This window comes from Babylonia areolata, chromosome 35 (genome assembly GCF_041734735.1).
Source record: "Babylonia areolata isolate BAREFJ2019XMU chromosome 35, ASM4173473v1, whole genome shotgun sequence".
Classification (NCBI taxonomy): domain Eukaryota; kingdom Metazoa; phylum Mollusca; class Gastropoda; order Neogastropoda; family Buccinidae; genus Babylonia; species Babylonia areolata.
Genome location: NC_134910.1, coordinates 16408449 through 16427319, shown reverse-complemented (window position 1 = coordinate 16427319; position 18871 = coordinate 16408449). Strand labels below are relative to the sequence as shown.

The 18871-nt window shown below is 45.0% G+C and overlaps 1 protein-coding gene across 1 annotated transcript in view; it reads left to right on the top strand.

Moving 5' to 3' along the window:
- Positions 1 to 18871, top strand: part of LOC143278107 (dynein axonemal heavy chain 6-like) — a 119882-nt gene that overhangs the window by 65071 nt on the left and 35940 nt on the right. The window contains exons 49-61 of the mRNA XM_076583139.1: positions 413 to 594; positions 3662 to 3848; positions 4211 to 4365; positions 4545 to 4725; positions 6344 to 6469; positions 7285 to 7394; positions 9876 to 10038; positions 10420 to 10502; positions 11335 to 11572; positions 12942 to 13033; positions 15329 to 15539; positions 15933 to 16118; positions 18343 to 18515. Of these exons, the coding sequence (XP_076439254.1) occupies positions 413 to 594; positions 3662 to 3848; positions 4211 to 4365; positions 4545 to 4725; positions 6344 to 6469; positions 7285 to 7394; positions 9876 to 10038; positions 10420 to 10502; positions 11335 to 11572; positions 12942 to 13033; positions 15329 to 15539; positions 15933 to 16118; positions 18343 to 18515 (2087 nt within the window). The remainder of the gene's footprint in view (positions 1 to 412; positions 595 to 3661; positions 3849 to 4210; positions 4366 to 4544; positions 4726 to 6343; positions 6470 to 7284; positions 7395 to 9875; positions 10039 to 10419; positions 10503 to 11334; positions 11573 to 12941; positions 13034 to 15328; positions 15540 to 15932; positions 16119 to 18342; positions 18516 to 18871) is intronic.

Below are 18871 nucleotides of genomic sequence, written 5' to 3'. Positions count from 1 at the left end.
GAATAGTTAAGATGCTCAGTTGCCAATACAGAGAGTCCATGAGGTTCTGGGTTCGAATCCTGCTCTCACCCTTTCCCCCAAGTTTGGCTGGAAAATCAAACTGAGCATCTAGTCTTTTGGATGAGATGATAAAGTGAGGTCCCGTGTGCAGCATGCACTTGGCGCTCTGAAAAGAACCCATGGCAATGAGAGTGTTGTCCTCTGGCCAGATTATGTAAAAAGAAATCCACTATGATAGGTACACAAATGTATAAACATGCACTCAAGGCCTGACAAGCGTGCTGGGTTATGTGCTGTCAGGCATCTGCCTAGTGGATGTGGTGTAGCGTACATGGATTTGTCCGACGACAGAGGTGCCTTCTTGAGAAAGTGAAAGTGAAAATGAAAGTGAAAGTGAAACTGCTGTGTACAGATTGTGGTGGAGGAGTTCCTGGAGGACATCAACAACATCCTCAACTCAGGGGAGGTGCCCAACCTCTTTGAGCCAGATGAGTACGAGAAGCTGATCATCGGCTGTCGCCCCGGCGCCAAAGAGGCCGGCATCGCCGAGGGCAACCGTGACGCCATCTATGACTTCTGTATCAACAGGGTCAGGTGAGTGCAGGGGACACATGCACATGCACACACACTGTCTGTATGTGATTTTTTTCTTTGGAAACAGCCTACATATAGATTTGTGTATTTGTCCGTTTTATTGTTCTACCAAGTGTATGAAAGTTCAGTACATTGTCATCAGATAAAATCTTGCAAAGAGTCATCAAATAAAATCTTGCAAAGAAAACCTAATCAAGCTAAAACAACAGCAACATGCAAATACCTGTGTATGATCATGTTATTTTTTCTCTAGAAGCATTCTACATGTTATGCTGTCATATGGATTTTGCCAATGTATGAACATTCTGTTCAGTTGTCATCAAATAACATCATGCGAAGAAAAACAAACAAAAAAACATTTTGTATGATCGTTTTCTTCTCCCCCCAAACAACCCTCACATCATGCTGTGTAAGTCACGTCTCTGTTTTCTGTGGGTTTTGGAGTGGTTGTATTTTTGGTTTTGTTTTGTTTTTGTTTTTTGTTTGTTTGTTTTTCACCGAGTATATGAATATTCTGCACTTTGTCACCAAATGAAATTGTGCAGAAATCAACAACAATAAGATAACACTGTGAATGATCTGTTTTCTCTCCAGAAACAAGCTACATATTGTGCTCTGTTTGACTCATATGTCCCTGGGCTTTTTACCAAGTTAATCAACATTCTGCACTTTGTCACCATATGAAATCTTGCAGCAAAAGCAAAAAACAACAAACAAACAAACCCCAAAAAACCCCACTGTATATGATCTTTTTTCTCTCAGGAAACAACCTATATGTCATGCACTGTATGTGTCATTTGTCTCTTGTTTCTTTTCTTTCTTTTTTGTCTCCTGTGTGTATGAACATTCCGTACATTGTTGTCAACTAAAAAATCTTGCAACAGCACCCCTGTGTAAACTCTTTATTTCTCACTCTTGTTCTCTCTCTCTCTCTCTCTCTCTCTCTCTCTCTCTCTCTCTCTCTCTCTCTCTCTCTCTCTCTCTCTCAAACTCTGCGTTTATATATTTAATGCCCTGAACATACGACAGGAATTCTGTGACAACAATGATGAAAGTTAGAATTAATTTACTATGCACAAGAAGCACTTTTGTTCTGCAGGTTTAAGTTAGTATGTATTTTACATTTTGTTGTGGCTGAGTGATCACCATATTGTGTACTTTTGACCTCTTTCTAGGGGCCGGAGGCCTGGAGATTAAAGTTTTGTTCTTGTTCTTGTTCTCTCTCTCTCTCTCTCTCTCTCTCTCTCTCTCTCTCTCTCTCTCTCATATACCAGTATCAGAAACAAGTACTTACCAGGTATTACCCAAGACTACACTGAAATATTGAAACATGGATCTATTCAAAAAATAAGAAAGTTGAGTATGTTTCTCTTCTATGCTCTTCATCAAAGACAACGGTTTGAAGATGTGTAATTTGACCTTTATTAACAATAGTTTGGTCTAATTATTCAAGTTACTACTCAGTTGACATGAAACCTATATCAAAGATGTACACTCGGGTTCTTTCCTATCGGCTGGTGGCCACCTTAAGGAATAAAAAAATTTGTTCTTGTTCTTGTTCTTTGTTCTCTCTCTCTCTCTCTCTCTCTCTCTCTCTCTCTCTCTCTCTCTCTCTCTCTCTCACAACTAAGCTGAGTTTGACAAGGACAGTAGCAGAAATTTGTAGAAAGGGGAAGAAGGGGGTTATAGAAATCTTAAGGTGTTTACGTAAGTTAGGCTCGATAGATTCATATATATATTTTGGAAACTTTTTGATACTCAAATAGAACCAATGATAACATACAGTGCCGAAATTTGGGGACTTTCTGATAACAAAGATTTGGAAAAAGTACATACATTAGCTATTAAACGTTTTTTAAATGTTCCATTACATGCTTCAAATACTGTATTATATGGAGAAAGTGGTAGATACCCATTATACATTAAATCATGTGTGAAATGTATAAAATATTGGTTAAAATTAATAAGGCTACCCACATCGAGATTATGTAAGCAGGTGTATGAAATGTTAGTAAATGAACATGAGAGAGGGAAGGAAAACAGGGTATATTTTGTAAAGAAGACATTAACTGTAAATGGATTTGGGATTGTGTGGATGTGTCAGGGAGTTGGATGTGTAGAAGGATTTGTTTCAGAATTCAAAGATAGGCTAATTGCTTCATATAAACAGAATTGGCACTGTAAAATGGAAAGCACTGAGAAATATAGATGGTTTTTTAGTTTTAAAAGTATATTTCAAACAGAAAAATATATCACAGTCGTGACAAACAAGTGGCACCGAACAAGTCTTGCCAGATTTAGAATGAGAACGATTGGTTTGAATGCTTATGAAAAGTGGTTTCAGACTGAGCCCTCGTTACTCTCCCCTTGTCCGATGTGCGGTCATTCAAGGGAGGATGAATTGCATTTTTTGTTTAGTTGTAAAGCTTATGACGATATTCGAGAAAAATGTGTTGTATTTAAAACAAATTCAGCAAAGAATGAAGATATTTTTGGAGTGCTTAATCTAAATCAGGAAACTTCACTACAGTCACTTGCAAAATATATTGCAGAAGCGAATAACATGCGACGAAAAAAAACTCAACAATAATAAAATAGTATCAGGTGTTGCTCATTGTGAAAAGTGAAATCTGTGTTGTCATTCTCTTATGGAAAATATTTATGTTATACATTTATATATGTTTTTGTTTTTATTTCTCACTACATGCCATTACTTTGAATGGATGGTCGAACTGCACTTTATTGCACAGATTGATTGATTTCGTTTTGGCTTTGGTTTTCATCAATATTATTACTATTGATGCATGTTGTTACTTGTATTATGAACCCCCATGTCACTAGGGCTGTAAAGCTATTGACATTAAAGTGTTCAGTGTTCTCTCTCTCTCTCTCTCTCTCTCTCTCTCCAGAAACAACTTACACTGTGTGAACTCTTCTGTTTTTTTCTCTCTCCCATGTGTGTGAACATTCTGCACACTCATGAAAAAAAAAATCTTGAAACAGCAATCTGTGTGAACTCTTCTTTCTTCTCACTTTTTTTTTTTTCTTTGCCTCTCTGTGTCTCCAGAAACAACTTACACATCGTGCTGTGCATGAGTCCTGTGGGCAACGCGTTCCGAACGCGGTGCCGCATGTTCCCCTCACTGGTGAACTGCTGCACCATTGACTGGTTCGTGGAGTGGCCACGTGAGGCTCTGCTGGGCGTCTCCAAATCTTTCTTTGAGAACGTCGACCTGGGCTCTGACGAACTTAAGGTAGTTTGTTTGTGTCTGTGTGTACACATGTACGCTCACATCCCTTGAGCTATATACACCCTCACCTACACACTGTAGTGTACAGGGCAAGATTGTGAAGATGTGTGTGGACACACCTCCTCCCACACACACACCCACACCCACACACACACTCACACACACATACACTCACACATGCACAAACACACACACACACACACACACGCACACACTCACTCACTCCCCTCACCACCCACACCACTCACACGCACATGCACGTACACACACACATACTCACACACACACACACACACACACACACACACACAACCACACACACACAAACACACACACACACACACTGACGGACACACTGTGCACAGGGCAAGATTGCGGAGATGTGTGTGGAGATCCACGTCAGCGTCAGCACCATGGCTGAGCGATTCTACACAGAGCTGAAGCGCCGCTACTACACCACGCCCACCAGCTACCTGGAGCTGATCAACCTCTACCTGTCCATGCTGCAGGAAAAGACCAAGTCAGTTCTCTTACCTGTTTATTTCTTCATTTATTCGTTTACTTATTTAGTCATCTATTGGTTTATTTCAACCTCTACATATCACTACTGTCGCTAAAGACCAAGTCAGTCCTCTCATCTTGTCATTTCTTCATTCACTTGATGGTAGCAGTGATAGAGTGACGGTGTGTGTGTGGCAGGAACCTGAAGGCGGCCAGGGACAGGGTGAAGAACGGCTTGATCAAGCTGCTGGAGACAAACGAACTGGTGGACAACATGAAGAAGGAGCTGGTGGCCCTGGAGCCAGAGCTGAAGAAGAAGTCGGAGGACACCAACGCCCTCATGGACCACCTGGCTGTCGACCAGGAGAAGGCCGATGCTGTGAGTAGTGCATCGTGCTCTCCTTTCGTTGGTGTTGTTTTCCTTTAATTTTGGGGCTTCCCCGTCATCTGTACAATGTCAGTCACTTTTTCAGTGGTGCCAAGTGTGTGCTGCACATGGGATCTTGGTTGGTTTTTCATCTCATCTGAATGACTAGATGGTCAGTTTGATTTTCTAGTCAAACTTGGAAGAAAGAGTGAGAGCAGGATTCAAGCCCACACCCTCACAGACTCTCTGTATTGGCAGCTTAGCGTCTTAACCATTCTGCCTTCCTTGACACAGGTGTATAGAGTGAGTTCCTGTGACACAGGTGTGTTAAGTGATGATGGAGGATGACACAGGTGTATAGAGTGAGTTGCTGTGACACAGGTGTGTTAAGTGGTGATGGAGGATGACACAGGTGTATAGAGTGAGTTGCTGTAACACAGGTGTGTTAAGTGATGATGTGATGGAGGATGACACAGGTGTATAGAGTGAGTTGCTGTGACACAGGTGTGTTAAGTGGTGATGTGATGGAGGATGACACAGGTGTATAGAGTGAGTTGCTGTGACACAGGTGTGTTAAGTGGTGATGGAGGATAACACAGGTGTATAGAGTGAGTTGCTGTGACACAGGTGTTTAAGTGATGATGGAGGATGACACAGGTGTATAGAGTGAGTTGCTGTGACACAGGTGTGTTAAGTGATGATGGAGGATGACACAGGTGTATAGAGTGAGTTGCTGTGACACAGGTGCGTAAAGTGGTGATGGAGGATGACACAGGTGCATTGAGTGAGTTGCTGTGACACAGGTGTGTTAAGTGATGATGGAGGATGACACAGGTGTATAGAGTGAGTTGCTGTGACACAGGTGTGTTAAGTGATGATGGAGGATGACACAGGTGTATAGAGTGAGTTGCTGTGACACAGGTGTGTTAAGTGATGATGGAGGATGACACAGGTGTATAGAGTGAGTTGCTGTGACACAGGTGTGTTAAGTGGTGATGGAAGATGACACAGGTGTATAGAGTGAGTTGCTGTGACACAGGTGTGTTAAGTGGTGATGGAGGATGACACAGGTGTATAGAGTGAGTTGCTGTGACACAGGTGTGTTAAGTGGTGATGGAGGATGACACAGGTGTATAGAGTGAGTTGCTGTGACACAGGTGTGTTAAGTGGTGATGGAGGATGACACAGGTGTATAGAGTGAGTTGCTGTGAAGCAGGTGTGTTAAGTGGTGATGGAGGTTGACACAGGTGTATAGAGTGAGTTCTTGTGACACAGGTGTGTTAAGTGGTGATGGAGGATGACACAGGTGTATAGAGTGAGTTGCTGTGACAGCAGGTGTGTTAAGTGGTGATGGAGGATGACACAGGTGTATAGAGTGAGTTGCTGTGACACAGGTGTGTTAAGTGATGATGGAGGATGACACAGGTGTATAGAGTGAGTTGCTGTGACACAGGTGTGTTAAGTGGTGATGGAGGATGACACAGGTGTATAGAGTGAGTTGCTGTGACGCAGGTGTGTTAAGTGGTGATGGAGGATGACACAGGTGTATAGAGTGAGTTGCTGTGACACAGGTGTGTTAAGTGGTGATGGAGGATGACACAGGTGTATAGAGTGAGTTGCTGTGACGCAGGTACGTAAAGTGGTGATGGAGGACGAGGCAGTGGCCACAGTGAAGGCGGAGGAGACCAAGGCCATTGCTGATGACGCCCAGAGAGACCTGGACGAGGCTCTGCCCGCTCTGGAGGCTGCTGTCAAGGTCAGTGACAACGACAAGAACAACAACAACAAGATAAAATTGTATACCTGTCATCTGGAGTGGCATTTTTCTGGAATGAACAATGATTTTGTGATGGATTTTTTAAAATTTTACTATTCAATTATTTATTTATTTGTTTATATATTTATTCATTTGTTGTTGTTTTTTTTGTTTGTTTGTTTATCTTAATTGATTGATTGATTGATTTATGATTGTTTTTATAGAAGAATTGCAGAATCAGCAAACTAATGTAAACGGAGGTAGGGGGAGGGGTATGTATGTATGTGGGGGTAGGGGTGGAGGGGGGGGGGGAGTTAGGGCTTGGTTGAGGAAGATCAGGGGAAGTCTAATATCAGATCAGCAAAATGTTATAAAGCTGTTGGTGTTTTTTTCCTTACAAATTTGCCTAGAGTGATGTTTGATGAAAAGAAAGAGATGACTTGTAACCTTTAAGGACAGGGTACCTGGGATGATGAATTCTGATATACAGTGTATGTTAAAAACAACAAAAGTTGATGTTGTCTCACAACTTGCTGGTCTCTTGTTCTTGTCTGTTGAAGTTTACGGTGTCTAAGAAGTTGCAGGTCTTGTTGTCTGTTGAAGTTTACGGTGTCTAAGAAGTTGCAGGTCTGTTGTTGTCTGTGGAAGTGGATGTTGTCTAAGAAGTTGCAGGTCTGTTGTTGTCTGTGGAAGTGGATGTTGTCTAAGAAGTTGCAGGTCTGTTGTTGTCTGTGGAAGTGGATGTTGTCTAAGAAGTTGCAGGTCTGTTGTTGTCTGTTGAAGTGGATGATGACTGTGGTGCTGTGTGGTTGCAGGCCCTGGATGCTTTGGACAAGAACGACATCGCTGAGATCCGTGTCTTCTCCAAACCTCCGGAGCTGGTACAGACAGTGATGGAGGCCGTCTGCATCCTCATGGGCTCCAAGTCAGTGGCCGGTTTTGTGATCATGATGATATGAATACTTATGTAGTGCCTGTCCTCAGTCATGGATACTTATATAGTGCCTGTCCTCAGTCATGGATACTTATATAGTGCCTGTCCTCAGTCATGGATACTTATATAGTGCCTGTCCTCAGTCATGGATACTTATGTAGTGCCTGTCCTCAGTCATGGATACTTATATAGTGCCTGTCCTCAGTCATGGATACTTATATAGTGCCTGTCCTCAGTCATGGATACTTATATAGTGCCTGTCCTCAGTCGAAGACCAAGCTGTAAGCGCTTTACAGAGTCATTTGCGCAACAGGCTGCCTACCTGGGAAGAGCTGACTGACAGCTGCCATTGAGCCTTCATCATTTGTTTCCTGTGTCATTCACTCAGGTTTCAGTCACGCACACATACACTCATACAGACATGCAACATTTTACGTGTATGACCGTTTTGTATATTAACTCTGCCATGTAGGCAGCCATGCTCTGTTTTCTTGGGGTGTGCATTCTGGGTATGTTCTTGTTTCCATAGCCCACCGAACACTGACATGGATTTCAGGACCCAGGACCCTCATATTGAGAGTCCAACGCTTTAACCACTTAGATGTTGTGTCTGTGTTCTATTCGTTACGTGCCAGTGGAAGAGTTGAGTTGAATGCCCTGTTGGCTTACGTCCCTTGTCCAGGTGGAGTTGCTGAGGGTGTAGGTGTTGGTTCCATTGAAGGGGGCAGTGTTGAAGGGGGGTGTTCCGTGCCAAAGGAGTTGGGTGTGTTGTTCAGCACTGCACTGTGTCGTTGCTTCTCTTTCTCCTTCCCAACCTTCCCTCTTTCCCCTGTTCTGTCTGTCCTTACCCTCTCTCCAACACTCTGTCTGTCCCTTACCCTCTCTCCAACACTCTGTCTGTCCCTTACCCTCTCTCCAACACTCTGTCTGTCCCTTACCCTCTCTCCAACTCTGTCTGTCCCTTATCCTCTCTCCAACACTCTGTCTGTCCCTTAGCCTCTCTCCAACTCTGTCTGTCCCTTACCCTCTCTCCAACACTCTGTCTTTCCCTTACCCTCTCTCCAACACTGTCTTTCCCTTACCCTCTGTCCATCATTCTGTCTTTCCCTTACCCTCTCTTCAACTCTGTCTTTCCCTTACCCTCTCTGTCTTTCCCTTACCCTCTGTCCATCATTCTGTCTTTCCCTTACCCTCTCCCCACCTATGTCTTTCCATCACCCTCTCTCCAACACTCTGTCTGTCCCTTACCCTCTCTCCAACACACTGTCTGTCCCTTACCCTCTCTGTCTTTCCCTTACCCTCTGTCCATCATTCTGTCTTTCCCTTACCCTCTCCCCACCTATGTCTTTCCATCACCCTCTCCCCACCTATGTCTTTCCATCACCCTCTCTCCAACACTCTGTCTTTCCCTTACCCTCTCTCCAACACTCTGTCTTTCCCTTACCCTCTCTCCAACACATTGTTTTCCCTTACCCTCTCTCCAACACTGTCTTTCCCTTACCATCTCTCCAACACATTGTTTTCCCTTACCCTCTCTCCAACACTCTGTCTTTCCCTTACCCTCTCTCCAACACATTGTCTTTCCCTTACCCTCTCTCCAACTCTCTGTCTTTCCCTTACCCTCTCTCCAACACATTGTCTTTCCCTTACCCTCTCTCCAACACTCTGTCTTTCCCTTACCCTCTCTCCAACACTGTCTTTCCCTTACCCTCTGTCCATCATTCTGTCTTTCCCTTACCCTCTCTCCAACACTGTCTTTTCCTTACCCTCTGTCCATCATTCTGTCTTTCCCTTACCCTCCCTCCAACTCTGTCTTTCCCTTACCCTCTCTGTCTTTCCCTTACCCTCTGTCCATCATTCTGTCTTTCCCTTACCCTCTCTCCAACACACTGTCTGTCCCTTACCCTCTCCCCACCTATGTCTTTCCATCACCCTCTCTCCAACACACTGTCTGTCCCTTACCCTCTCTCCAACACTCTGTCTGTCCCTTACCCTCTCTCCAACACACTGTCTGTCCCTTACCCTCTCTCCAACACTCTGTCTGTCCCTTACCCTCTCTCCAACACTCTGTCTGTCCCTTACCCTCTCTCCAACACTCTGTCTGTCCCTTACCCTCCCTCCAACACTTTTTTCCTTACCCTCTGTCCATCATTCTGTCTTTCCCTTATCCTCTCTCCAACACACTGTCTGTCCTTTACCCTCTCTCCAACACACTCTCTTACCTTACCCTCTCTCCAACTCCTTGTCTGTCTTGTTTTTTCCTATTTTCAAATGAAGATGATATTTCAGAATAACTTCTACATATATCAGATAGATAGATGACCAGGAACTATAAATGCAAACTCAAGTGCTTCAGTAATAATGTCTATAAATTAAAGTCTTTTTTCTGTCTCAGAGCAGACTGGGATCTTTCTGAAATGTTTTGGCAGTAATGTATCAGTGGAAGTCTTTGTGCCTTTCTTTCTGTCTCAGGACAGACTGGGCTTCAGCCAAATCCCTGCTGGGAGACACCAACTTCCTGAAGAAGCTGTATGAATACGACAAGGACAACATCCCAGAGAAGATTGTCAAAGGCCTGAAGAAGTACGTCGACAACCCCAAGTTCCAGCCTGAAGTTGTGGAGAAAGTGTCCAAGGTAAATGTGATGGTGTTTTCATGTGTACCCCAAAAAAGTGGGGGAATAAAAGCTTGTGCAGGAAAATGTGAAAAAAAACCCAAATGTGCTGGAAAGTGCAAGGAAAAAAATTGTTTGAATCCCACACCACACCACACAATGCAAAACAATGCCACACCACACTACACCATGCCATGCAACACCACACCACACACCACACCACACAATGCAAAACAATGCCACACCACACTACACCATGCCATGCAACACCACACCACACACCACACACCACACCACACCACACAATGCAAAACAATGCCACACCACACTACATCATGCCACACCACACCACACCACACCACACCACACCACACAGTACCATGACAGTGACTGTGTGTGCAGGCATGTCGCTCCATGTGCATGTGGGTGCGAGCCATGGATCTCTACGCCCGCGTGTTCAAAACAGTGCAGCCCAAACGGGAGAGGTGTGTATCCGCTGTGTACAAAATGTGTATGTGTTCAAAATGGTGCAGCCCTAATGGGAAAGGTGTGTATCCAGTGTGTCAGTTTGAGTTGTTTTGTCAGTTCATGTTGTGAAAGTTTTGGTGGTCAGGCAGCTTGAGTTTTGTCTCAGAAAATGTTCTTCCCCTCAGTCCCCATTTGTTTTTGGTTTTTTTGGTATCTTTGTTCTTTATATCTTGAAAACAAAGAGTGTGTGTGTGTTAATATGCATGTGTCCGTTTGTGTGATGGTTGCCATGTCAATAAAAACTAGATAACGGTGAACTCTGCATCATTTGACTCCAGTTATAGAAAATTTTATCCTTATCCTATTTAACCTTGGGCAGCCTCAGCAGGCTTCCATGCCACAGTGATGCAGAGAAAACACAGAAAATACAGTATTTTTCCTCCACATTATGATGGATGCATCTGGAAATACTGTGGAAGTTATTTCCCTTTCCTTGTGGTTTATGAATATGTAGAAATGTGAAAACCATTTTAATGAGACAAAGTTTGAAACCAGAGCAATGTTTAGGTGCAGTGCTCAATGAGATATAGGCACAGAGTGCAGCCAGTAGACTGGGCAGGCAGTTAGTTCTGGGACTATATGGGCACATGAAAAGATTACAGTTTTACACTAGTGTTATTCCAAGGTTTCAGAAAGCATTTGGTAGATTTGGCAGGCAGTTTGTTCTAGAACTACATAGGCACATGAGAAGATTACAGTTTACACTAGCGTAACCCCAAGGTTACCTAGTCATTACAACACGCACCATGAGGGACACAAAGGTGTCATGGCCCACACCTGGCATTGCAGGCTGGCAGCGGCAGAAGCAGAGCTGGCGGTGACGATGAAGACGCTGAAGGAGAAGCAGGACAAGCTGGCAGCTGTGGAGGCCAAGATTGCAGAGCTGCAGAAGAACTACGACGACAGTGTGGCCGAGAAACAGAAGCTGGAGCGCAACATCGCCACCACTGCCGGCCGCCTGAAGCGAGCGTCCAAACTGACCACAGCCCTGGCGGATGAGCAAGTCCGCTGGAGTGAGAGTGTGGAGGTGAGTGTGGTTCAGTTCCCACTGTCTTTAGTGAAGCATCACTGTGTTCTGACAAGTCCATACACTCTACACCTCATCTTCTAAGTGGATGCCTGACCAGCAGCATTACTCCAGTGTGCTTAGTCAGGTCTTAGTGCATGTATTAGTATTTGTGTACCAATCAGGGTGGATTTCTTCAACAGACTTTTGCCAGAGGACAAGACTTTTGTTGCCATGGGAATGTGCAGGCTGCCTGCTGCACACAGAATCTCGGTTTGTCTCATCTGAATGACTAGATGCTCTGTTTGATTTTCCAGTCAAACTTGTGAGGAAGGGTGAGACAGCAGTCAAAACTGGACCCTCACAGACACTGTTGGTAGATAAACATCTTAGCCATTCTGCCACCCTCCTTCATTGAGATTTGAAGAGGTGAATGTTTCTGATGAGCAAGTCTGCTGGGGTGAGAGTGTGGAAGTGAGTTGAGCTTTTTTCAAGGGGTGAATCTTGTTGGTTTTGCCTTTGGTGAATTAAGGTAAGGTGATAAAACAAGATGCTGTGTCTGTGAAACTGACAGATGGAGATGTTTGTAAAAATAACTGTGGGTTATGAAACAGGACACACTTTGTTACAAAACATCAACGTTACTGACCATAGATTCGTCTGTCTGTCAGAAAAGTTTACCTTTCTTATCAAAGCGAGTCTGATTTCACAATCCGCAGGGTTTCTTTTACATATTTTGTTGAAATGTTTTGCTTTAAAGGTACCCATCCAGACTAAAGCTGTTGATCATGTACATCAATGAATCATCAGATGAACTGCTACCTTGCAAAGCAAACTGGTGTCTGAAATGTTGTTCAAATGAATGGAAGTCCAGCATGTCTGCAAGTGTACAAGAATAGAATGGAATTTTATTCAGTTAGCTCAAGGCCCCATTTGAAGGGGTGTGAACATGAATCACATTTTGGAGAATATAGCATGAATATCTTTATAATACACAAACAAAAAAAATGTATTGACATCAAATAATCCATATTACAAAAGTTCATCTGTGTGTGTGTGTGTGTGTGTGTGTGTGTGTGTGCATGCGGTCGCATAAGTGTGTGTGCGGATGCATATGTGTTTGCGTGTGTTTATGTGTGTGTGTGTGTGTGTGTGTGTGTGTGTATTTGTGAGTTCATCTGCGCACTTGCACCTTTATTTCCTTGCATGGTGGCACATCCGTCTGAAGATTTTTTTTTAAAAATTATGACTAAACACTTTTCACACGGCAAACACTTTTCTTTCATTTTGTAAGTTCATTCAAACCACAGAGAACGTGACAGAAGCAGAGGATACATGTCTGTGGCCCTGTCTTTCCAGTGACCTGACCTCAACCTTTCTTTCTGTACAGAACTTCAACACCATGATCGGCAATGTGGTGGGAGACGTGTTTGTGTCTGCAGCCTGTGTGGCTTACTATGGAGCCTTCACCAGTACCTACAGGTGTGTGTTGGTGCCAGATGATGGCACCAGCTGTCTTTCTTTTCAGTTTTTCTTTTTTTGATATTCTCAATTCACAAAATGTTCATAGCCATTACAACCATTTCAAACTTCTCCATACTCATCAGGTTTGTTTTTTTTTAATATCCTTCATTCACAAAATGTTTATAACCATCACAACATAATTTCAAACTTCTCCATACTCACCAAGTTCTTTTGAAGTCAGAAATATAAAAGACAAATGGATATAAACTAGTTTGTTGTGGGGGTGTGGGGGTGGGGGTTGTGTGTGTTTTTGTGGCCTCAGTTGCATGCAGCTGATACAGCATTTGATTCCCCCCCCCCCCCCCCCCCATTTATTGTGCTCAAAAAAGAGGAAGAAAAGAAACAATGATGACAAAGTGGAGAAATCATACAAGTTCTATGACAGTCTGTTTTCATATTCATGTTCATTTTCTTTGCATCATTTTTAATGTTTGGTGTGTGGTTACCTTTGTCTGGGGATTTTTGTTTGCTCGTGTGTGTGTGTGTGTGTGTGTGTGTGTGTGTGTGGCACCAGGTGTAATTATTGGTCAGGTTTGTGACTTGTGTGCTCCAGTAAAACAGACATCACAGACATGATTTTGTTTTTTGAAGAGTGAAGTGTTGTTGGTTTGCCCGTTGCTTTGTTTGGATGTGTGAAGTGTGATCCTTTTGCCAGCACACGGAAATGGAAAGATAGATGACATTGTGCCATTCCATTATGACAGATGTTGTTGTGTCGGTGAATGTTAAGTGAGACTTTGTGCCATTCCATCATGACAGACATTGTTTTGTCAGTGAAAGTTAAGTGAGACTTTGTGCCATTCCATCATGACAGACATTGTTTTGTCAGTGAAAGTTAAGTGAGACTTTGTGCTATTCCATCATGACAGACATTGTTTTGTCAGTGAAAGTTAAGTGAGACTTTATGCTATTCCATCATGACAGACATTGTTTTGTCAGTGAAAGTTAAGTGAGACTTTATGCTATTCCATCATGACAGACATTGTTTTGTCAGTGAAAGTTAAGTGAGACTTTATGCCATTCCATCATGACAGACATTGTTTTGTCAGTGAAAGTTAAGTGAGACTTTGTGCCATTCCATCATGACAGACATTGTTTTGTCAGTGAAAGTTAAGTGAGACTTTGTGCCATTCCATCATGACAGACGTTGTTTTGCCAGTGAAAGTTAAGTGAGACTTTGTGCCATTCCATCATGACAGACGTTGTTTTGCCAGTGAAAGTTAGATGAGACTTTATGCCATTCCATCATGACAGACGTTGTTTTGCCAGTGAAAGTTAGATGAGACTTTATGCCATTCCATCATGACAGACGTTGTTTTGCCAGTGAAAGTTAGATGAGACTTTGTGCCATTCCATCATGACAGACGTTGTTTTGCCAGTGAAAGTTAAGTGAGACTTTGTGCCATTCCATCATGACATTGTTTTGCCAGTGAAAGTTAAGTGAGACTTTGTGCCATTCCATCATGCTGTGTGAGACTGTGGAGTGTGATATTTTGATAGTTCATCTTCTTTGCTTTGTAGCACAGTGAACAGGGGCTTTAGGAATGTTAGATATCCAGATTTTTTTTTTTTTTTTTAGTGCAGGAATTATTAATTTATTATGACATTTATCTTAAGTGTTCAGTGCTTAAAAGATTTATCATGTGATCATTTCTTACTTTTTTTTCTTTTTCTTTTTTTTTGGGGGGGGGGGGGGGGGGGCAGAACTGTTGAAAGTAGAGGGTTAGGTAGAGTAAGTGGGTTTCAGAAGATCCAGTCAGTATTTTTGTAAACTGAATAAAGAACAGAAGAAGGTACATAGAAATGGAAAGAGAGACCTGTGTGGGGGATAAAGACAGAGAGACGAGAGGAGAAAGAGACACAAGGTGGAATTATACACAATACTGGACCCTTCAGCTGGTGGTCTGGACACTAGGCATTCTAATGATACAAGAAACTGAGGTCCCTTATGCGGTATGCACGTAACACACTAGTGCATGTAAAAGAACACATGGCAACAAGAGAGAGATTTTTGTTTGTTTTTTGTTTTGTTTTTTTGTGCCTGATCATCTGCACCATTTCAGTGGCATTGCTCCCATGCCACTCAGTCCATACCCATCAGTCCTACATACACAGCCGCACCCAGCTTTGTCTGTCTGTGGGACCTTTGACTTGAAACTAATGACAACAACGACATGACAGCACAGTGAATCTCTTTCTTTATTTTTCTTTCCTTCCTTACCTCCTCCCCCTTCTCCCCCGACCTGACGGCAGACATGAGCTGGTGACGGGGTGGACAGAGGAGTGCCTGGCCAAGAAGATCCCTATCACGGAAGGAATGACCCTGGAGAAAGTGCTGGCCGACCCCTTTGAGATCCGACAGTGGAACACGGATGGACTGCCCCGCGACCAGGTGTCCACGGAGAACGCTGTGCTGGTCACTAGGGCGCGACGCTGGCCGCTCATGATCGACCCTCAGGAACAGGTGACGTGGGGGGTGGGGGTGGGGGGGATGGTTTGGGGGTAGTCATTCTGTTGAGACGATAAACCATGTGTGCAGCATACAGAGAAATCTGTTGTGACAAAAATGAGTAATGCAATACAATACAATGTGCAATTTATTTCTTTTGATTTTTTTGTTGTTGTTTTTATTTTTGTTGTGTTTTGCTGATTTATGTCGTTGGTTTAGACATTATGTAAGAGAGAGAGACTTGACCGACTGAGACTAGAAAGACTCCCCTTCCTTCAAAGTTGAGGAGTCATCATTTGAAATGTATCCCCAAACACCCACAGGCCAACCCAGCTAGCAACAGTAATTATTTTTCAACAACAACCAGGGTATCCAGCAGCACTAACAGTGTTTGCCCAACCCCCACAGGCCAACCGGTGGATCCGGAACCGAGAATCCAAGAACGGGCTGAAGGTGGTGAAGCTGACTGACGGCCAGTTCCTGAGAACTCTGGAGAACTGCATCCGCATCGGGATGCCCGTCCTGCTGGAGGATGTGGGGGAGGTGCTGGACCCTGCACTGGAACCCATCCTCCTCAAACAGACCTTCATGTCTGTACGTACACAGAGGGAGTGTTGGACGGGGTAGTTGAGGACTGTCATGTCTGTACGTACACAGAGGGAGTGTTGGACGGGGTAGTTGACTGTCATGTCTGTACATACACAGAGGGAGTGTTGGACGGGGTAGTTGAGGACTGTCATGTCTGTACGTACACAGGGGGAGTGTTGGAGGGGGTAGTTGACTGTCATGTCTGTACGTACACAGAGGGAGTGTTGGACGGGGTAGTTGAGGACTGTCATGTCTGTACGTACACAGGGGGAGTGTTGGACGGGGTAGTTGACTGTCATGTCTGTACGTACACAGGGGGAGTGTTGGAGGGGGTAGTTGACTGTCATGTCTGTACGTACACAGGGGGAGTGTTGGACGGGGTAGTTGAGGACTGTCATGTCTGTACGTACACAGGGGGAGTGTTGGAGGGGTAGTTGACTGTCATGTCTGTACGTACACAGAGGGAGTGTTGGACGGGGTAGTTGACTGTCATGTCTGTACGTACACAGGGGGAGTGTTGGACGGGGTAGTTGACTGTCATGTCTGTACGTACACAGGGGGAGTGTTGGACGGGGTAGTTGACTGTCATGTCTGTACGTACACAGGGGGAGTGTTGGACGGGGTAGTTGACTGTCATGTCTGTACGTACACAGGGGGAGAGGTGGAGGGGGTAGTTGAGGACTGTCATGTCTGTACGTACACAGGGGGAGAGGTGGAGGGGGTAGTTGAGGACTGTCATGTCTGTACGTACACAGGGGGAGTGTTGGACGGGGTAGTTGACTGTCATGTCTGTACGTACACAGAGGGAGTGTTGGAGGGGTAGTTGAGGACTGTCATGTCTGTACGTACACAGGGGGAGTGTTGGACGGGGTAGTTGACTGTCATGTCTGTACGTACACAGGGGGAGTGTTGGACGGGGTAGTTGACTGTCATGTCTGTACGTACACAGAGGGAGTGTTGGACGGGGTAGTTGACTGTCATGTCTGTACGTACACAGGGGGAGTGTTGGAGGGGTAGTTGAGGACTGTCATGTCTGTACGTACACAGGGGGAGTGTTGGACAGGGTAGTTGAGGACTGTCATGTCTGTACGTACAGAGGGAGTGTTGGACGGGGTAGTTGACTGTCATGTCTGTACGTACACAGGGGGAGTGTTGGACGGGGTAGTTGAGGACTGTCATGTCTGTACGTACACAGAGGGAGTGTTGGAGGGGGTAGTTGACTGTCATGTCTGTACGTACATAGGGGGAGTGGTGGACGGGGTGGTTGAGGACTGTCATGTCTGTACGTACACAGGGGGAGAGGTGGAGGGGGTAGTTGAGGACTGTCATGTCTGTACGTACACAGGGGGAGAGGTGGAGGGGGTAGTTGAGGACTGTCATGTCTGTACGTACATAGGGGGAGTGGTGGACGGGGTAGTTGAGGACTGTCATGTCTGTACGTACACAGGGGGAGTGTTGGACGGGGTAGTTGAGGACTGTCATGTCTGTACGTACACAGTGACAGGGGAGGGGGTTCAGATGTTTGGGGGGAGGGTGGGGGGGGGGGGGGAGGAGGACTTGGGGGAGGTGCTGGACCCCGCCCTGGAACCCATCCTCCTCAAACAGACCGTCATGGCCAGATGTACATAGTGGGAGAGGTGGAGGAGGGGGTGGTGGGAGGTTCAGGTGTTTGGGGGGTGTGGTGTGTGTGGGGGGGGGAGGACGTAGGGCAGTTCTTAAACCCCACTCTTGACTGTCAGAGGGGTGGGCAGGGGGTGCTGTGGGGGTTGGGGACAGGTGTGTGTGTGTGGGTGGGGGTACAGGTGCGTGTGTGGGGGGGGGTGGCATGGGGGCGATGATTTCTCTATGTGTGTGTGGATTTGGAGTTGTTTGGGGATGTGGGGGGGATTGTGTCTGTGTGTGGGGAGAGAGGGGTTATGTGTATAGAGGAGGGGGAGAGAGGGGTTATGTGTATAGAGGAGGGGGAGAGAGGGGTTGTGTGTATAGAGGAGGGGGAGAGAGGGGTTGTGTGTGTGTGTGTGTGTTTGTGTGTGCATCAATGCCCATACTCGTGTGTGCACGGCATTTGATGAGTGTCAGCAGCATAAAATTCAAACACCTGCATCCCCCACACAGCACAACACAACCACCTTCTGACACACACGCTGGTTCCTGCATAAACACTTCAACCTTCATCTCCCCCCCCTCCCTCCACCCCCACCCCTTTCATGTCTCCCCCACCCCCACACAGGGCGGCCGCCTCCTGATCCGACTGGGCGACAGCGACGTCGACTACGATCGCAACTTCCGTTTCTATATGACAACGAAGATGTCGAACCCCCACTACCTGCCTGAGGTGTGCATCAAGGTCACCATCATCAACTTCACCGTCACCAAGTCAGGCCTGGAGGACCAGCTGCTCAGGTCAGTCTGCTGATGAGGATTTAAAAAAAAATTTTTTTATACAAAGCAGTATCCCTGCCAGTTATTATACATAAATAAATACATACATACATGCGTACACACATACATACATAGTCTTTCAAATGAGACGTTAAACCGAGGTCCTGTGTGCAGCACACACTTGGCGCACTGAAAAAAAACCCATGGCAACGAGAGTGTTGTCCTCTTGCAAAATTATATAAAATGAAATCCATTCTGATAGGTACACAAATGCATAGGCATGCACTCAAGGCCTGACTAAGCACGTTGGGTTATGCTGCTGGTCAGGCATCTGCCTAGCATATGTGGTGCAGCGTATATGGATTTGTCTGAATGCA